The following is a 20,158-nucleotide window of genomic DNA, read 5'->3' as shown; positions in this document are numbered from 1 at the left end:
AGTATGTCATTATGTTGACTGGTAAAATACTCTGAGCATGCTCAGGTATAAATCCATAGCAAAGGAGTTCTTCTGTTAAATGGATATTCAAGTCATATAATTTTATTATTTTGTATGGTATTCTTTTTTTGAATTTTCTTTCTCCCATCTTGTATAAGTGTGTTAATGCTTTGTATTAATGTATAATCCTTATATTGTGGTTTGTATTCACTGTGTATTTGTTAGGTAGTGTTAATGTACCTTTGTATTTTGAAATCCTTGAAAATATATATGGTTTGCTTTCTCTTCCCTCCTTTGCCTCCTTCCTTCCCTGTGTTCTTAATGGCCTAATCCTAAAAGGAGCAAAAAAGTTAACAGGAAGGAGGGAAAAGTCTACAGTATTGTTACTGTTTGTTGTGAATTGTCTGTGACCAGTTAGTAATAATAAGCAACAGTTTACAGTGGTTTCTAATACTATCTAGCACTTGTGCTGCCTCAGTTTTGATGGCTACAAGTTTAGATGGATTATTTGAAGTTGATTGCTTCCCCCCTCCTTTCAGGTGGAAGACCCACAAGTGGCGCAGGTGCCAGCTAGTACCATGGTATGTGCGCCAGGACAGTCCAGGAGCGCAAGAGACTTGTGGACCTGGGCTACAAGCAAGAGGTTAGACCCTTTGTTTCTGTCATTTATTCCTCAGAAATCTGTAGCTGCATTGGTGTGGAAAATGGCTAAAATTTTAGTCATCATAACCTAATATTAATTTTATCTATCTTTACGTGCATCAGCAAAAGAAAATACTGAATGCTAGTATGATAGGGTGCCTCCTAACGAGTATTTGTCAAAGGTTTTATTCATAAAATATCAGTGTTTGTTTATTTTTAAGTATAGATACCACATTAGTCACTAATTTTGTGGTATTGTTTGTTCAGTTTATTTCACCATCCTTACCTGAAGCAAGTTTGCAGGCATGTTTGTGGAAAGTAGATTTTCAAAAAGAAGAAAAAAAGAAAGGGATGGGTGACTTTGCATAATTCTTTTTGTGAAAAAGGTTGTGTAAATTCACCTGTGAAAATGTAACATTTTTCATGTGGTGAGGATGTGAAGCCTGAAGACATGTTTATGGGTATATCCATTAGATCAGATAAAAGACTTCTGCTCCCCGTGTTTGGAAATTTAGGATCAGAGAACCCTACAATAATTTTGAGCTGGAAGGACGCTCTGTAGGTCCCTTGGTCCAACCCTCCACCCAGAGCAGGGCCAGTTTCAAAGTTAGATCCTACCCAGACTAGAACAGGTTGCTCAGAGCCATGTCTCAACATGTCTGGAGTATCTCCCAGGATGGAGATCCTACAGCCTCTCTGGGCACTTACTCCAGTGCTTGTCCAGTCTAGCACTGCATTTTTTTTCCCTACTATCTAAGCTGAAATTTCCCTTGCTGTAATTTGTGTCTGTGGCCCCTTATCCTTTTACTATATATCTCTGAGACATTCTGGCTCTCTCTTCTCTATACCCTCAAATTAGGTAATTGTAGAGAGCAATGGGAACATGAGGGATTCAGACTTTGCATTTATGCTGTTAAAGTTCAGTGCCAGCCCATTTCTCCAGGCTGCTAAGGTCCTCTGAATGGTACCCCTACCCTCCAGGTAGATATTGACTGCTCTTCTCAAACTGGTGTTGTCCCCAAACTTGCTGAGGATGCTTACCATGCAGGTTGTTAAAGATGCTAAACAGAATTGATCCTGGAATTAACCACTGAGTTGCAGCGCTCTTAACCAGCTGCTGGTTGGACTTCAAAACCACTGACACTTTGAGCCCAATGATCCAGATATTTTTCCACTGTTTCCACTCAACAGCAAATAATTTTTGCATCCAAATCCAGCTTTACTGTCACCTGAATTCATAGACAATTTTGTGGTTTTAACAGAATTGTGTATGTGTGACTCTGTTAAGTATAGTCAGGACAAGGTTTTTTAGGTGCATTAAATAAATTCAGTATGAAAATAATTGTAGTTCCTACTTACTGTGTTACAGTAATGGAATTCCTTTGAACTACTAGTCAACCCTTATTTCTAGGAAGGTTTTTTTTCTTTTGCCTTTTCTGAGTACAAACTCCTATCTGTTAAAACAATATTGGCTCAGCAGATTGTGGAGTTCTTGAGCAAGGACACTGCTAACTACAGAAGTGAAACGTTCAGGTCATTAACTTCTTTCCAGTATTATAGGAAGTTATGGTATACTTAAAAAAGTCATAGAGTAAATCTTAAGCTAGTAACTCCTACCACTTACTCAGAAAGTGTTACAGGAAATCAGTTTATGGCTTACCAGAAGATGAAACCTGATGGTATTGCCTGCTAATACAAAAGACTTCTGACTGTGGTAATTCTTTTGAAGGTCTATCACTAATGTGAACTATTTCTAGCAGCTCTGGAGGATACATTCATATTATACACTGAGAAAATAAGATTTCTGTCTTTGACGGTAGGAGTTCAAATAGTACAAAATGTTGTCTTCTGTACTTGCATGGTAGTACCCCAATCTCTTTGCCTCAAAGTCAGTTAATAAAGAAAGATAGCTTACTGTAGTGCATGCAAATTGGTTTTTATTATTCTTGTGTATCATGAGGGTTTCTTTTTTTTTAACTGTAACTCCAATCGTGCAGTACACACATATATGGAGTAATACATGATTTTGGAATTACTGGGCATACAGTTTTCAAATCTGGTAAAATAGACTGGCAGAATTTCCCTCTGGTACTACACAGAGTTTGATCTTGTGAGTGATGATGTATTTAAGCAGTAGTCTTGTTCCTACAAGCAGATATAATGGAAGTGGCTCTCTAGTGTAATGTGGTAGGATGAGCAATCATTAAGAACCCTGGGAGCAGATAAGCCTGAAGAAAGCAGGTGGGTTTGGTAATTCTATAAATGTTTCCGAGATCAGCTCTTAGAAAGGGAAGATTTTTGTTTGCTCCTGCTTTTTATTTAGTCTATCCAATGTATAAAATTTATTGTAGAATTCACAGAGGAAGTTGAGTAACCAAAGATTATTTGTGCCTCAGTCCAAGTATCTAAATATGAATCTAAATATTGACTTGCCTGTTGCAGTGGTGAAAGTTACGTGCATTAAAGACAATGCCTTTTTTGGCCCAATATTTTTCCCATTGAAGTAAATTATATAAATTAACATAAAAATGTAACTTTCAAACACAGATATATTATGTATCATGTCTCAGTGTCTTAATACCTGGCAATGTGTTGAATATATCGTTTGTGCTCAGTAATGTAAACTGATATTCTGTAGGAGCTAAATAAACTAGTACAGCTTTTCTTTGGATTGAGAAAAGTAAAATATTTTCTGATTTCTTAAACGCCTTTAAAATGAATATGACTTGGAAGTAAAAGTTGAATTTTTGCACAAAAGTAACTTTCACTTTGGAAAACATACTTCTGCAATTATAGAGATTATTGGTTGAAGTTTTATGTACTTCACACCACAGAAAATAGCATTTTGAACATGGATATTGTTTTATTTGTTTTATGTAGGTTATCTCCTACGCAGGGCATTAACATATTCCCTTTCCCCTCTTACACTTCAAATTCTGCCCTGAAAATATCCATGTGTGAATTTTCAGTGATGAACTTCATTTTCTTTGGTCCCCTGCACAAAAGTTGATTTCATGCAAGGTGCTCACTGAAGGGAGGCTGACCTGAAAGCAGGCATCTGCCTGCCTGAGCTCTGCCGTGGACAGTATTAGAAAGATTTCACCAGTTTTGGAAGGAAGACTCTGGAAGAAGTTTTGTCCCCTCTCCCTGCTAATTCTTGCCTCCCTCCTGCATACTTGGCTTCTTGTAAATAAAATTTCTACAGGCTATGGAAAAATTTGCATGATAATATGTTATTAAAAATTCTATACTACAAATCATTTATTTAAAGATTATTTTGTGATGTAGACACAGAAAAGACTGAGCTATTACTGTGCAAGTCCTTTTAATCCCCCCCAAATCAGGAAATGCTAAACACTGAAATATGAAATCCATTTGGTGTAACATTCTGATACTGCATTTATAATGTGTTACTGGAATACAGATATTTTGAACATTATATTTAACTGTTTGTTCGTGATTTCTGTACAAATGTTTACCATACTGTGAAAGTTGTAGACATAACAGCATTTCCTTTTCCGTTGAAAAAGAGTTCTCTCTGAAATTTTTGATGCTCTTAAATGCAGAAATCATGCATTCATTTATCTGTTTGTGGTAATTTACTTTTGATGACAAAGTGAAACAATAATCTTCTAGACGTAGTCTCAGCCCTTTGGTTTCATGTGGATTGTCCTTTCATTTTGTGTCGATACTCAGTAGAGCAAGTAATTGCATTCTTGTATGTGGGAACAGTTCTCCTCTTTTTCAGTGCAAGGGGATGTTGCCAATGCTATTAGTTTGTCCTATTTCTGATCTGATTGACTACGCACAAATACTGTGACACATATCAGCAAATGTGTTAAATAAGAAGGAATAAGAATGTACACCAGGGAAAAGGCATATCTGACTAGGCATTCATTAGCAGTTTATTCTGAACAAAATAGTCTGTTACAGTTCATATTTTAGTTAGTGTATTGGTTTTGTGTGGTAAGGTTTTGGTAGCAGGGGGGCTACAGGGGTGGCTTCTGTGAGAAGCTGCTAGAAGCTTCCCCTATGTCTGACAGAGCCAATGCCAGCCGGCTACAAGAGGGACCCGCCACTGGCCAAGGCCGAGCCCATCAGCAACGGTGGTAGTGCCTCTGGGATAACAGATTTAAGAAGGGGAGAAAAACCTGCACAATGGCATCTGGAGAGAGGAGTGAGAATATGTGAGAGCAACATCTCAGCAGACACCGAGGTCAGTGAAGAAGGAGGGGGAGGAGATGCTCCAGGTGCCGGAGCAGAGATTCCCCTGCAGCCCGTGGTGAAGACCATGGTGAGGCAGGCTGTCCCCCTGCAGCCCATGGAGGTCCAAGGTGGAGCAGATATCCACCTGCAGCCCAGGGAGGACCCCACGCCAGAGCAGGTGGGTGCCCAAAGGAGGCTGTGACCCTGTGGGAAGCCCGCACTGGAGCAGGCTTCTGGCAGGACCTGCGGACCCATGGAAAGAGGAGCCCATGTTGGAGCAGGTTTTCTGGCAGGACTTGTGACCCTATGGGGGACCCACACTGGAGCAGTGTGCTCCTGAAGGACTGTACCCCGCGGAAGGGACCCATGGTGGAGCAGTTTGTGAAGAATGGCAGCCTGTGGGAAGGACTCACGCTGGAGAAGTTCATGGAGAACTGTCTCCGGTGGGAGGGACCCCACATTGGAGCAGGGGAAGAGTGTGAGGAGTCCTGCCCCTGAGGAGGAAGGAGCAGCAGAGACAATGTGTGACAAACTGACTGCAGCCCCCATTCCCCATCCCCCTGCGCTGCTGGGGGGCAGGAAGTAGAAAAAACGGGGAGTGGAGTTGAGCCAGGAAGGAGGGAGGGGTGGGGGGAAGGTGTTTTAAGATTTGGGTTTACTTCCCATTATCCTTGTTTTGATTTGATTGGGAGTAAATTGAATTAATTTTGTTTTTTCCCCAAGTTGAGTCTGGTTTTTGCCCATGACCATAACTGGTGAGTGATCTCTCCCTGCCCTTGTCTTGACACACGAGCTTTTCTTTATATTTTCTCCTCCAGATCCCACTGTGGGGGAGAAGTGAGGAAGTGGCCTTGTGGTGCTTTGTTACTGGCTGGGCTTAAAACACGACAGATTTGATTGGCAATAAATTAACTTAATTTTCCCCAAGTCGAGTCTGTTTTGCCCATGACGGTAATTGGTGAGCGATCGCTCACTATCCTTATCTTGACCCACAAGCCTTTTGTTATATTTTCTCTCCCCTGTCCAGCTGAGGAGGGGTGTGATAGAGCGGCTTTGGTGGGCACCTGGCATCCAGTCAGGGTCAACCCACCACAATTAGAAAGATAATTGAAGGAAAAACTAGAAGTTAGAAATCATTAAAAATGACTGGTTAGGTGTCTGATCTTAAGAGTCTATGAGTAACTAGAGCTTATGCATGCTTTGCTTGCATATATCACAGCTTTACAATTTATGTTTCTATCTTTCAGGTTTTTTATCACATTGGTCTTCCTTGGCAGAAGAGATACTTGGGTGAATCATAAATTTTAGAATTGTGATTCATTGTAAAAGGCAGCTCTGTTTCTGTCTTGTATAATGAAGGTTTTGTTACAAATCATGTCAGTTTAAATGAACATGTCACAAAATTAGAACTTGGGTCAATGCAGAGGAAAGAGAATAAAAGGGTTTGGTGGGTTTTGGTTTTTAAGAAAAGATTTTTCTTCAGAATTTTTTAAAGAAAAATGTTTGTTAATTATTCATGCAAATGATGGACAAGTATTTATACCTAAACCTAAGCATAGTAACATAGCATTTAATACCTGAGTAGCAAATCCACTGTTGTAGTCATAAGCCTTATTTGAACAAGGCAGATAGTCATGACCAATGTGTTGAATTTCTGTGATGAATGAAAATTTGCAGTCATATCACTGGTAAAATGCCTTATAACAGTGGATTAGCAGAGCAGGAATGTATTATAGAATTGCAGTAACTTAAGACTACTGTCTTTTTTTTCAAAACCCTCCAGAGAGGATATTATGGGTGCATCAGCAAGGAGTTCGAAACTTCCTTTTGACCCTACCCAACAAGAACAGGATATGTAGAGAAAAGCCATATTTTACTGAAACAGCATTTATGTTGTGTTTATTTTCATAAGCTGTTTCTCAATTAACAAGTAAATTGACCAGATGTCTTGATGAGTCACCAGAAACCCAGGAGGGAAAGGCACAGAATGTTGGCAAATACAAAATACCCCCAAAATACAAAAACTAGAATGAGAGTAAATGCTTGATAAAGGCAGGCTTCTAGTATTTGATGGGGATGTGGACTATAAAACTCACTGTGAGATGAACCTGCTTCAGCTGGGGTGTGCTGAGATACTACTTTGTATTTTTAAGGCTGACGTTTATTAGCACATAGACAACTTCAAAGTAGTGGTCTGCTCAGTGAGATAGACTAACGTATCAAGTTTGAAACTGTGAACAACTTAAGCAGGTATGTGTTAAGTTATGCTGATATCTTAAAAAAATCTGTGTCATTAAACCTTAGCACCATTGACTTCTGAAGGAAGTTAGAAATACAGTTCAAATCCCTTTTGGATTGTATAGGAAAGCCTAGGAAACTTAGTAAAAAGGCTTGTCTTGCCAGTAGCTTCTGCAGATTTAAGTAAGGCTTGTTGGACTGCGTCCCAGTGCTGGTGAAGAGGACATGTAGCAGATGAGAAACTCAAGTGCCCAAACTGCAATAGCCTAATCACATCATGATGTATATGGATGGATGCACATGGTAAGGGCTATCCCAATGACCGAAAAGAAATTTGCAAAAGGATGCACAGCCTGCAGTCCTTGCCACCATAAATCTTCCTCGGAGTTTTGCAGGAGGAATGCGATGAAAATTGTGAAATCTGTCAGCGTATTCTGTAATAGCAAGAGGAAGGTTATTTGTAAAATTTAAGCAGAAGCTTAAGTAACCTGGCTGTCAGAGAAAATATCTGAATAGCTGTACTTGATGTCACTGGGAATTGGCCATTATTGAAGAGCTGACCCCAAGCTCTCACTAGTCCTCATTTGCAGAGTGTATGCACAGTTATTTGAAAGACAGTGCAGCGGGGGAATCAGAGGAAGCTTCCCAGGATAGCCGTGAGCACATGAGGAGTCCTTGCAGGCTTTTTTGAGCTGTGGATAGACTCAGAGGCAGAACTGGTGGTCAAAAGCCCTTTCTTCTCACTATGGCTAAGCAGGGACAGCAGCCTCCCTCTCTGGGCATTGCTTATGGGGGCAGGAGGATTTGCTCTTGGTGGGGCTTCATGCCCTTATTGAAAGCACAAGAAGGGAGACAAAATCATGAAGCAGTGCTGCTCCTTCATGGAGCTATAAACTACTATTTTAACATCTGTTAAAAAAACATCTGTCTCGAAAGACTTAACAGGTGAGAGTGCCCTATTGCCTGGTTCGTATTTTAGTCATTGCAAAGGACAATGGGCAGCTTCAGGTTTTGTACTGAAGTAAGAATTTGGACAGCAGTGCTCAAGAGCAGTATTTACATGAGAAATTAATTATTTTATTGACAAAACAAGAGCCAGAATCTTCAGACAACTTTATTTGGCAGAAACACATTGTCATTCTCTTTGGCGCATAAGGAACGCTCAGGCTTGTATTTTCACGATATTATTGGCACATGCTCTTGCTTAAGATACTTTGTGATAGAAACATTTCATCATGCAGTGTCTAGTCTGCCATGTCCCACAAAAAAAGAAATAAACTTGATGAAAACATAGATGAAAACATAGCCTAGGCAGTATTGATAGTAGGTGTAAGAAAAGTTAGTGTGCTGAAATAATTCTTGCCTTTCTAGAAATGAAACAGAATATTTTTATTGTTAAAAATACTTAACAGTTGAAAAAATGGTACCATGAATGTGTTGTAAAACAAAGGATGTAGAGCACATTCATTTTAGATGTAGGAGTCACTGAATCTCACATGTTGGTGAAATCTCAGTGAAGTATACTAATGATGGTAACATTGGCAAGGTTTTTGTATAAACCCACACATAACAAGACTTGTTAAAATACAGTCTTAGTGTTTCATTATGCCAACAACAAATATATTAGCTTGTAGTCCCTTGTGGCTTTCTGGAAACAGTGCTATCAGATAAAGTTTTAATTACATGAAAGTCCCTTGTCTAGAAAATTTAGACTGCCATTTACTTCGCACCTTTCTTCTGGGAGATAATAATTGTTAAATACTGAAACAATTTTGTAAGTGAATGCTTTCCATGTTAAATTTGATTTTTCTGTTAGCTGTACTCCTGTTTTATGTTTTCACTTAACAATTACTTGGGCTTAATTCAGTAATAGAAGAACCATGCTCCTTCCACTTACTGCTAATGTTTGTAATAAATATAACGTGGTTGTATAGGCAAAATAATTAGTCCGGCACTTCATGGCTTTTTAGCAGTTGAAGACACTTCTCCGTATAGTAAGTTAATCATTGGTCTCAGTGACTTTTACAGTATATAATTAAAGAGCCATGGGTTTGATCAGAGAGGCGGGGGATAAGTTTGCCTAAATGATGTTGTGAGTGGAAAAAGTAACTCCACTAACAGTAAGAGCATTTCAGATGTCAAGTAAGACATTTACCTGCCCAAAACAATGTATTAATGGAATGCATACTGTTGTCAAAATCCCTGCTTTAAGTAATGGAAAAATACCCACTCTTCAACAGTCACAAGGAGTATAAACCTTTCAAATTGATACTTGAATCTGTAGGATAACTATAGGAAAATGGAATATAAAGCGAATCATCCAGGTCTTCTAAACTAGAAGTAATATGAGTAGTTATGGACAGGCACTATGAAAATTAAGATTCAGGAATTGATTTAGTATGCCAAGCTGTCCTCTAATTTGTGTTGTTATTAAGGTGAAATATTTAGGTCTCAAGAATAAAGTTTTCCTGCTCTGATTGCTACAGTAGAGCTGACAATCTGGAAAAAAACCTACTGTTGATCCTCAGGGGAGCTTCTCACTTGGGTCTGCTTGATGTAATTTAGATGCACTAATATGAGTCTGAAAAAATTTATGACAGAGTGGATATCTGCCCATGGACTAATATATAACAACCAAGAAAGATGAGGGAATGAATATTGGCTTTAGAAAAACTCAATTTAGATAGAAAGAAAGAATGTTCTTCAATGGACAATGTTTATGGCCTATCAAAGGGCTAGATGGAGAGGCAGTATCTAAAATGAGTACTAAACTTTTGAAGGTTATTAAAAGTTATTGGGTTAATCAGTGGACGGTCTTTTAGCCCTTGGCTAGGTATAGTTTTCATTGCTAAAAATGGTGGCCTATATCTCCCTGAGAACTCAGTGAAGATAATGCAATTAGCTTAGCTGATGCATGCACATGCCAAGGTCAAACTCAAGACAGAGGACTTAGGTTTGACCTCTGAATTTCCACATCGTAGAACTAGTCTGAACTGTGTTTTTACCTCAGGGAAACCAATGTGTGCTATTAGCAGAGACGAATATCTCACAAGAATCCAAAACCATAGCCTAGGCTTGTATTGGAAGATACTGGTTTGACTTGTGTTTTTCCAAAGTACTTGTGTAATTTTAGAAATCCTATAGTAGGCACAGTTAACACGTCCTTAAAACAGTTGTTACATGGATTTTCAATTTCTAGATATTTGATTTTGCTCATTGAATCACTATAATTATATCTGAAGAAAAAAGGGTTTCCTCATGTAAACTACACCAATAATAATAGGATTTGACAGAATAATTGTATTAGACAATGTACAGCTGGTCCGTCCCCCAATAAGCACAACTTAATGCACTACTGAGCCTATTACAAACAGTGCTGGCAGCCCTGCTCCAAAGGACAGTCAAGGATCAGGGAAGCTGTTTGCTTAGCATCTCTGGAAAAACATACCCCCCACCCCCCCTCCCCTTCACAGTGTTTCGCCACAGACGTGTGGCAAAACCAATTCACTTGGGACCTTTGGATATGTTTTAGTGGGCATACAGGCTTGAAACAGACCATGTGGGTCATCAAGTTCAGCCTCCTACAGTCATGATGAGGTAGAAATTTAGTTTAGAACTGTCAGACAAAAAGCTTTTTTCAGAAATCATAGGTCGCTAAACCTTTACAGTTACCTTACAGCAATCTAAAAAAAAAGTTTCCTCAACTGTTCTACCTTTTTTCTCCAGGAAAAAAAAGTCACTCATAGCCAGTTTTCTGTTTTATTTTGAAACTTTGCATTCAAACTCCATTTTTCTCCAACAATTGAACTTGATTATGCCATAATAGTTTGGTTAGTAAAATTTAATTTTTTTTTTCAATTCACATACCAATAAAACAATTATTGTCAGTACAATTGAAGTCTTATGCTTAAATTATGGAGTGGAGTGTAATACAAAACATGATATTCCCTTATATGTGTACAGAATGATATATTGTGTTCAGATGCAATGTTACTGCAACAATTGGTGACACAAATTACTTTCACAGTCATTATGAGATACTACATCTACTGTGTGCTGTCAGATGCCAAGAAGCATATATATAATTCTATTGTGTAAACAAAAAACTAGAAGTTTCCAATCTTGTTACTGTGTATTAAGTTTTGTGTTGTTCTGGGCAAGGAAAGAAAGTTAGATTTACTGAGGCTTAGGTTAGAATAATAGATAAGCAACCATGTTAAAAAAAAAAAATCCATGAGAAACAATAATAGAGCATTGTCAAAGATGATATTAATGAAACAGCCCTGTTCTTTGTAAATCCTTATGTTCCAAATGCTTCCTTTTGTGCCACCTGAAGTTTTCTTAAAAACATTTTTTTCTTGTAAGAAAAGCTTTTATTCAGGACATGGCAATCCTGTTATAAAGTTATAGCCCTATTGGCTGATACTCCACCCCTAGCAAACATGCTTTGTCATTCAAACCTTTTTCAAGACTAAAAATTGCTGAAGAACATCAGGCAGCAATACTGTTGTGAGTGGTTAAGTGGTATCCAGAACTCAAATATGTTTCTAAATTTTGTCTATCCCTTTTTCTAAAATACATGTTTCTGATAAAACTTCATAGCTTATACAATATTCAGCTTCTTAAAATAGTATTGCAAGTTTTTCAATGTCTGAGTTATAGGCTGTATCTGTAGGAAAAATGATAATGTGAAAAGTGGTGTAACAGGTGTGGATAACATGGTGCAAACTTTATAATATTTACAGTTGTCTGTAAGATTATTTTTCTTTCCTGATAAATAGTAATTTAAACAATTTCAAAAAAGTCAGAAATGTTGAATGTATTCATTCAAGGTGTAACTGATTGGAAATATTAAGTTGTTGTATCACTCTTCTGGGCTTTCAACATGATTTTATGGTAGAATATTGTAGACTTACTGAATTGAATAGAGACATTAATGAAAAAAATGCTGAATTAAACTTCATCCCTTTTTGCTTCCAGCAATTACTTGTCGCAGACAAGACGGAGGACAGGCTGACATCAGTGAGTGCCTTAAATACTCTGGCCCATTACCATCCTTAACACAGACATGCCAGATTCCCTGCCAAGATGACTGTCAGTTTACGAACTGGTCAAAGTTTTCTTCCTGTAATGGGGACTGTGGAGGAGTCAGGACAAGAAAACGCACTCTCGTCGGTAAGAGTAACCAGAAAAATAATGCATCTTTTATTAATTATTGCTATTGTTTTGGTTAAAACCTGGGTTGTTCTGAGGTTCCCTTATGACAAGCAAGCAACATTTGTCATTGTGGCAGAAAGCAGACCCAATGTCACTGTCATGCTCTATATACTATTGGTGGAACAAAAAAAATAACCCCTCAGGAGAACAAACTCCTGCCATATGTCTAACACTCTTGATCGTGGGGAAGTGGCTAGAGAGAAGATGGGAGAACATAGGAGGCCAGGGTTTCTTCTAAATGGAGCACACATAGTAAACTGTAAAGCAGACCATTTCTTTTCCTGACAGGCAAGTCAGCATTGTCTCTAGTTCCAGGTAGGTGAAAAATGTAAAGCAGCAGAATTAACCAACAATCTGATCCAGTCTGAGGAAATAAAATAAAAAAACTTTATCTGCATTTTTGTTGAGCGCTGTGTTATCTTTTCACCAAAAGAGGCACAACTGTTTGCTATTTCAAGGGTTTTCATACCGTGTTTATTCCAAACCCTGCTTCTGCACCCTGCTTCTGTGCACAAAGAGGTCGGGAAGGTTGCTGGTTTATGGTTTATCATTTGAACAGATTATCTATTTGTGCTAAGCATTTAACAAATATGAGACAGACCTTTGAGGTTACACTCTCAGGCAATTTCTCTGAGTTACAGCTTAAAATATGAAAAAATATGAAAATACATTTTCAAAAGGTTTTTGGTTTTTTTGGTTTTTTTGCTTAAACCTTATTTTACTGATAGTTTTCAGGCAAATTTTTGGACAATTTAGTGAATGTTGAAAAGCATGTAACTCAGAAACACTAACTGATTGTCTTAATGGCGTAAAAAGCCAAAGACCTTGGGGTCTTCAACACAATGTAGTGTAAGACACTCAGAGAAATCCTGGGGTAGGAAATCTCTTCACATCACTCAAATCACTTTCAGTCCCAAATAAGGTTAAACAAGTTTAATTCTACTAAGACACTAGAAACTAGATTTGGAAAAAGGAAAATGTAAACCAGAGTGGCCACAGACCCTATTAATTATTTACATTTTCTTGATTTATGTGTGTTTTCTCAGCTAAGAGTTAGGGAGTAGGTCTGCAATTTGTTTTGATTCCTCAGCAACACAGTTCTGTGAACAAGCCGTATCTTGCCAGCACTGTCTAACCAGACTGAATTGGGTCTATTTTCTTTGGATTTGTTTTTTTTTTACACTGAACTGTAATTGAGAACAAAAATTTTGTTGAAATTCTCCTGGAGCTTTCAATAGAAAACCTTTTAATAGAAAATCTAGTGATAGTGGATTAATTTTTTTTTTTAATTGGTGACAGACCAATCAACAATCATCTCTCCTTAACAGGATCAGGTATTAACCCACTTGCATTCCTCTTCCTACTTCTGGTCTTGCCTACACCAGGACTTCCCTCTTGGATGGTGTTTTGGTGCATTTAGAATTACGATGGCAGCTAAGTGCTTTTCCACCTCTTGCCATAGATCATCATTTTCAGCCTTAAGCTTTGGTTTACGTCTTTTGAACTTCTTAGCTGCAGTCTTGAATGTCAGGTTTATGATTAAGCCAGTCCTTTCCCTGGCTGAATGTTTGCTCTCAGTTCTTTGTGCTCTCCATTCTTCCATTGTCTTCATCCAGCTGCTGAGATCACCACAAAAGGCAACACGTTGCTTAATTTTCTGCCTTATTTATTGACGCAACTAAGAATGCTCATAATTTCTGTCCCTTGAAAACTCTTGAGGTTTAGTTAACAGAATAAAAAGGTTTTCCAGTGATGTCCAACTCCTTACTACAAACTTTTCTTTGTCCCACGTGATGGACACCCACTTTGAAACATTTTTTTCTTCAACTTCTTTTTAATATGTGTTGTTGTTGTTATTATTATTATTATTATTTCTTCTGCATGAAATGAAGAGGAAAATCCTGCTCTGCTTCTAAATTATAACTGAACTGAAACCTCGAGAGTGATACTTGGCCCCTGTCACAGCACTATTTGCTAATTACTCTGTGTTGTCTGTGGTGGAGGAAAGCTAGCTAAGGGGGGTGCCCATTAGCAGCCTCAGAAAGAATGTGATAGGATCCAAACCCTATCCCCTGCTCCATACCCTGTAAATCAGAAGACCTATGGACGATGAATAATCGGTGATCTTCAAGAGGGCTCACTGTGACTGTCTTATAACTCCAGTGAACTTTATGCCAGGTTTAGTTCTTGCAAGGGAAAAAACCCCACTTGACTAACATTTTTTACTTATTTATTTATTTTAAAACAAAGCAAGAAAGAACAGATTCTCTTACCACACTGTTAACGCTGAGATACTTCCCTGTCCTGAGTTAAGTTGCCTCTTCAAACTTGCTAAGACTGTGATATGTGCTGTGGTATATTCTCTGTGGCAATGTGTTACCCAGGCTAACATGTAAAGCTGACTTGGAGTGAATTCATAATTATTTATGGTGAAAATGAGGAGGAGAAGTGTATTTTTAGTATGAAGTTGTGTTGTCAAAAGAAAGAAGAACTTTTTCTTAGGTACCTTTTTTCTATTCTAAATGAAGGCAGTAGTAAATATAAGCACTAAGGGTGCTGCAAAATTGTGTCCAGTGCTTTGTTTTGAATAGCGAGGAAAATACTACGGAATGTTAATTTACACTAGTATCTAAGTAACAAGCATTTTAAAAAATACTTTTGCAAAGACTTTGACATTAATATATATGAACTGATCAGTATGGAAAGGAAAACCAAGCAAACTTTACCAAAGAGAAGATTAAAAATAGATTTAATGGAAAGTGGAAGATGAGTGGAGGGCTATGCTCCAGTTGGGGAAGGAAAACAAGAAGAGGTTTGAAAAGAAACAAACTCACAGAAGGAGCTTATTCTATTAGAGAGGAAGAATGGTAATTATTAACAAATTTACAATAACGGGTGATGAAATTAAAGGGTTTTGAAAGAAGGTACAACTGTAACAAAGATGCATGTTACTTCCTTCTGCAATTTTCTTCAACTTGAGAAAGCTTTATCCAGAGACAGTTTCTTTTTTACTGGACTGCACACTGCTGATGAAATGGGAGAAAAAGGGTATATTTGCTTAATTGCAAACTTTTCCAAACTGTACTCCCCAAGCACTTTTATCCAAAGTAAATATAAGTATATGGCTTTATTTTAAAAGATGTTGCCTTTGTGCAATATGTAGGCATCCACTACTTTAGAAATTCAAGTAATTTACCTAAATGAATAAACATTAATATAACTAGTTTTAAGCATATGTATTTGATTGCAAGCACTTGTTACAGAAGCCTAAATGAAATTTTGGGGCACATGTAAACTGATACAAACTTTCTAAAATAATTATTTCTTCTTTCTAGGAAAAAGTAAGAAAAGGGATAAATGCAAAAATTCCCAGTTGTATCCTCTGATTGAGAATCAGTTTTGTCCATGTGACAAGTACAGTGCTCAGCCTGTGGGAAACTGGTCAGACTGTATTTTACCAGAGGGTAAGATGGAAGCATTGCTGGGAATGAAGGTACAAGGAGATGTTAAAGAATGTGGACAAGGCTACCGTTACCAGGCCATGGCATGCTATGACCAAAACAATCGACTTGTGGAAACATCACGATGCAACAGTCACGGTATTTAGAAACCTCTTTTCTTTCATCTGTTTACTTATCTGCTTTATTTTATTTAACATAATATGTGTACAGGTAGAATTACCAGATTAATATTTATTGCTTAGGCTGCATTTTATCCCAAGATACCTTCAAACCCAGCACATGTTTTTGCTGACTAACAAAATACTAAACTTAATTTTTACTGATTACTATAGTACAATATTTAAAAGTAAGATCATGGTAAATTACTAACTAGGTATCTTAATAGATAAAAGTAAAATCTTCTTGTTTTTCCTGATAATTGTACCTGCAAATTGGAGAATACAGCCATTTAGAACCGCCAGATGCTCAAAAAATAAACAGGGACAGCACAGGACTATTTTGGAAAGGCTGAAATTATTTCCACAGATTCCTTAGATAGCTTTAATCTCCTTAAATAGCCTTATGTCTACCATTTCCTCTTTAGCACTTTAACAGGCGTGTGTTGACCTGAGTTTGACAGCACACAACACTTGTAAAACTGGGATGCTTAAAGACTTTATATTCTTTGTATTCACATTGCTCCTGGAGGAAACAGTGTTCCTTCCTAAAGTGGACGCATCTATAGTGTTAGGATCAAAACTGGCACTTTCTGATTTTCAGTGAGACAGAAATGTGCTAATTTACATCACCCACAAGACATAACACTATTCCAGCTACTAGGAAGAAAATTAACTCTATCCAAGCTGAAACCAGGACAGGTACGAAAAGCTGGATGTTAGTCTCAGTGCCATTAAAAGGTCACTGTAAGTTTAATTTGTATATGTATTCTACTTGCTAATGTTAAATTAAGATAACAGAAATTTCATTTATTTACTTAGATAAAGCTAAAATAGCTAATCAAAGAAATTGCATGACTTAAGGGGATTTTAATTAGCACTATTAATTCCTGTTTAGAGCTATCATAAATCAGAAGCTGAATGTATCAAGCCAAGCTGTAGCATATCTTTGTGATCGATGGAAAAGTAAGCATTCAGCTTAATACCTCAAAACAAAGCTGGAAGATAGTTTTGTGAAGAATTTTCTCCCATGTTTATTCTTATTCAAAATCCTCTTTTTCTGTAGTTAACTCATACTGAAAAGTAAGTTTGTATAAATACATCTGAATGACAAAGTCTAAATCCTAAACTCTCACGGGACAGGAAATCTCTCTTTCTACTCTGAGAATGTTCTTTAATTCTGTTCTCAGCTGTTTGCTCTGGGTTGAGGTCTGCAAAGGTTTAGTTTTGTTCTTTTGTTTAGTCTAAAGAGGACATGCTACACTTGCTTAGCCTGACCAGGACCATTTGCCATCTTTGTAGTACCAAAAGACGCAGCTACCTCTAATGACCAGCAGTTGTGTGAGCACAGATCTGCCTGGGATGGGTAGTTGTCCTGAGGGAATTAGGAAACTCAGAAAGCTGGTAGGGAATGCTGAAAAAAAAGTCATGGAACAATCTGAATTATTCAGAAGACATGGTTATAAAATACAGAACTGAAAATTTTTCCTATCTCTTTGTTGATTTTTTTTAAACTTTAATGATATGTGACACTACGTTAGAAATTAGCATTCTTTCAGCACTAAGTCCAGAGTGACCTTTGAGAAGTGGAAAATTATAGAAGAACTTAAGTCCATGGGAAACTAGAGGGACTGATGGCCTACTGCCAGTCAGTTTTCGTAGACTTGAAGAATGGGGACTGTCAGGTTTTGTGTCAACATCCAAGGGAAGACACATGAGGGAAGAAGCTGTCTGTCCAAGAGCAAATTGTGAGTGGTGTATGTAGTAGGTAGTGTGCTGCTTGAAGTAGCTTGCACAAACAGGTAGGAACTCGTTCTTTGTGTGGAATGAGCATGGACGTAGCTGCTTTCAAGCCCTGGCAGTGCACCTTGAGATGCAATTCCATTGCAAGAATCAGAGAGATTTAAAAGACGAATAAAAAATGGGGAAAAAAGGATATTCTCAACCATCTTAATTTATAACTCTTCATGATGGCAATTTCTAATCTAACGGGGTTTATAAGTGAATGTCACCTACGCTGACAGTGACCACAATGAATAAATAAACCAGCGGAAAAGATACTAACAGTATGTTGTTATTATACCTACTATAGGCAGGGCTACCAATTACATGCTATTAGCACTACCAGGCTCCAGAGACAACCTTCCCAAAACGCAGTATCGCATTGCTTTGGTTTGTTTTTTCTTTCTGCAGTTCCATCCCATTTTTCTGACCAGAGATTTGAAGTCTCTTTTAGCTCTCTTTGGAAATGTTTGTGAGTCATTACTATATTTATTGTAGGTTGGGAAGCCTGAACCTTTTGTTTTTGGGGGTTGTTTTGTTCTGAATTCTTTCTTTCTAGATCAGTTTATTAAGGTGTCTGGTTTTTTTGATTACACACACACCCCCCTCCCTGCCCCCCATTTCATTACCTGTTTTTGATAGTGAAGCACAAGGCATCTGTGTGTGTTTTCTCATCAGTTCCATTTGAAGGAGAGACTACCTTTATCTTGGTCCATGGTGTAGTGCATGGGCAGATGAAGCTTGGAATTGCTGTTGAGCTAATCCTGCATTCCTTGCACTTCCTAAAATTGTTTGACGGGAATTTTAAATGTACAGGGAATGAAGTATCTAACCTGACTTTGATGGTAAGGAATTAAACTGATATTAAGGAATATATCACTAAAATTATGGTTTCCTTTCCAGTAGCTCTTCTAGAACAAAAATCTATTTGATGGGTGTTGTACATACACATAGTACAGATTATTTCTAAGGCTTACCTAATTTATTTTCTGCCTTCAGCATTTTGCCAGATTTAGCATACTTTTGCAGATACAAGAGGGCTAGAACAAATGATATAGATGTTTCAATCTAATTTCAGTATATGTCTGCTGCCTTTTCTGAATATCCTCTTTGTATTCACAGATTACGTTCTGATGATTTGTTTTATTTTTCTCAACATGTATGAACTGCTATTTTGCCAGTTAAATCTTATTTTATATCTTGCCAGTATTTATGATGTTTTTATTGCTATTTTCATGCCCTTGGTGTATGACAGTTCTTCAGTTTGGCATCATCTCTAGATTTCAGTGTGCTGTTTGTTTTTTTCTTTAAGAACAAACATAAAAGCTATGTTATGCCAAACCAACAAGGTACTTCTGTGGTATCACAATAGTTACCCCACCTGCTAGCAAATAAAAGTGCCTCATAGCTTCCCAACAATCTGTTTTTAGTTTTTCAAGCTAAACTTGACAGGACTCATAATTCAAGCCTGTTTGGGTTATTTTTGTAAATTCCAACAGAGTTGCTTATTTCCCTATGGAAATGGTAACACTGACTTTTTCACTGATTTTTGTAACTGATCCAAAGAAGAAGAGTCAGATTTGTCTGCTATGTTATCTGCTTTATTCAGAAATCTGTTTTACTGTTAGCTCCTGTGAGTCTGTTATTTCTTTTACAAGTAGTATAGTATGTAATCACAGTTTTTATGGGATATGATTTGGCGAATTAGCTTGGACTAGGAGAGAAATCAAGACCATTATTTAAGGGAAGATGTTTCCTGTGCAGTGTCCAACTTTTACCTGAACTTTTGTTATCTCCTGACACTATGAAATCATGAGGCGGGAAATGGGGATAATTGTACTTCTTCACCTGTTACAACATCCTCTAAATATGACAGGAGGGGCAAACTACACCCACAGTGATGTTATTAATATATCGTGGGATGTGTTGTGTGATATACTAAAATGCACAAGAAAATAAAATTGTAAGACTGTCAAAAATTTTATGTAAATACTGTTGTGTAAATTTATGAGGCCACGAATGATTCAGTGTTGCAAGTCATGCTGTTTTGAGTGGGAAGAATCAGAAGACAGACCTGCTCTGCAGTGCCAAAAAATTCATAAGTTGTTTGTTTTGTGAAATGTTGTGTGCTTAGAATCACAATTTAGTTGACTTAGAAAAGAAAAGGTAAACAGGAGCAGAAGAACAAATACTTCAGGACTCTTTTTACTGCTTGACACATCTCATTTTCAAAAGATTTGAGAAGATTTAACTAACACTTTCACGGACACTGAGGAGCTAAAGGAACGGTGTGACACAAAGGCGGCCCTATATTAGTAGACCCATAAGAGGTTTCTTGTGATAATCTTTGAAATTATGGGTGCAGTTTTAAAGTCCCAAGTGCGAACAAGTTTCTCAAAAAGACAGGAGTGACCGTAACAAAAAAGGAAAGGCAAAAATATGGTTAAATAATCTGTT

General features: G+C 37.6%; 1 protein-coding gene across 1 annotated transcript in view; it reads left to right on the top strand.

Annotated features, from left to right (window-relative positions):
* Positions 1-20,158, top strand: part of THSD7A (thrombospondin, type I, domain containing 7A) — a 207,521-nt gene that overhangs the window by 148,844 nt on the left and 38,519 nt on the right. The window contains exons 11-13 of the mRNA XM_010561477.1: positions 540-643; positions 12,067-12,261; positions 15,639-15,902. Of these exons, the coding sequence (XP_010559779.1) occupies positions 540-643; positions 12,067-12,261; positions 15,639-15,902 (563 nt within the window). The remainder of the gene's footprint in view (positions 1-539; positions 644-12,066; positions 12,262-15,638; positions 15,903-20,158) is intronic.

This window comes from Haliaeetus leucocephalus, unplaced genomic scaffold (assembly GCF_000737465.1).
Source record: "Haliaeetus leucocephalus isolate CR32 unplaced genomic scaffold, Haliaeetus_leucocephalus-4.0 Scaffold146, whole genome shotgun sequence".
NCBI lineage: Eukaryota > Metazoa > Chordata > Aves > Accipitriformes > Accipitridae > Haliaeetus > Haliaeetus leucocephalus.
Note: the sequence above shows the minus strand (reverse complement) of the source record. Positions and strands in the feature narration are given on the sequence as shown.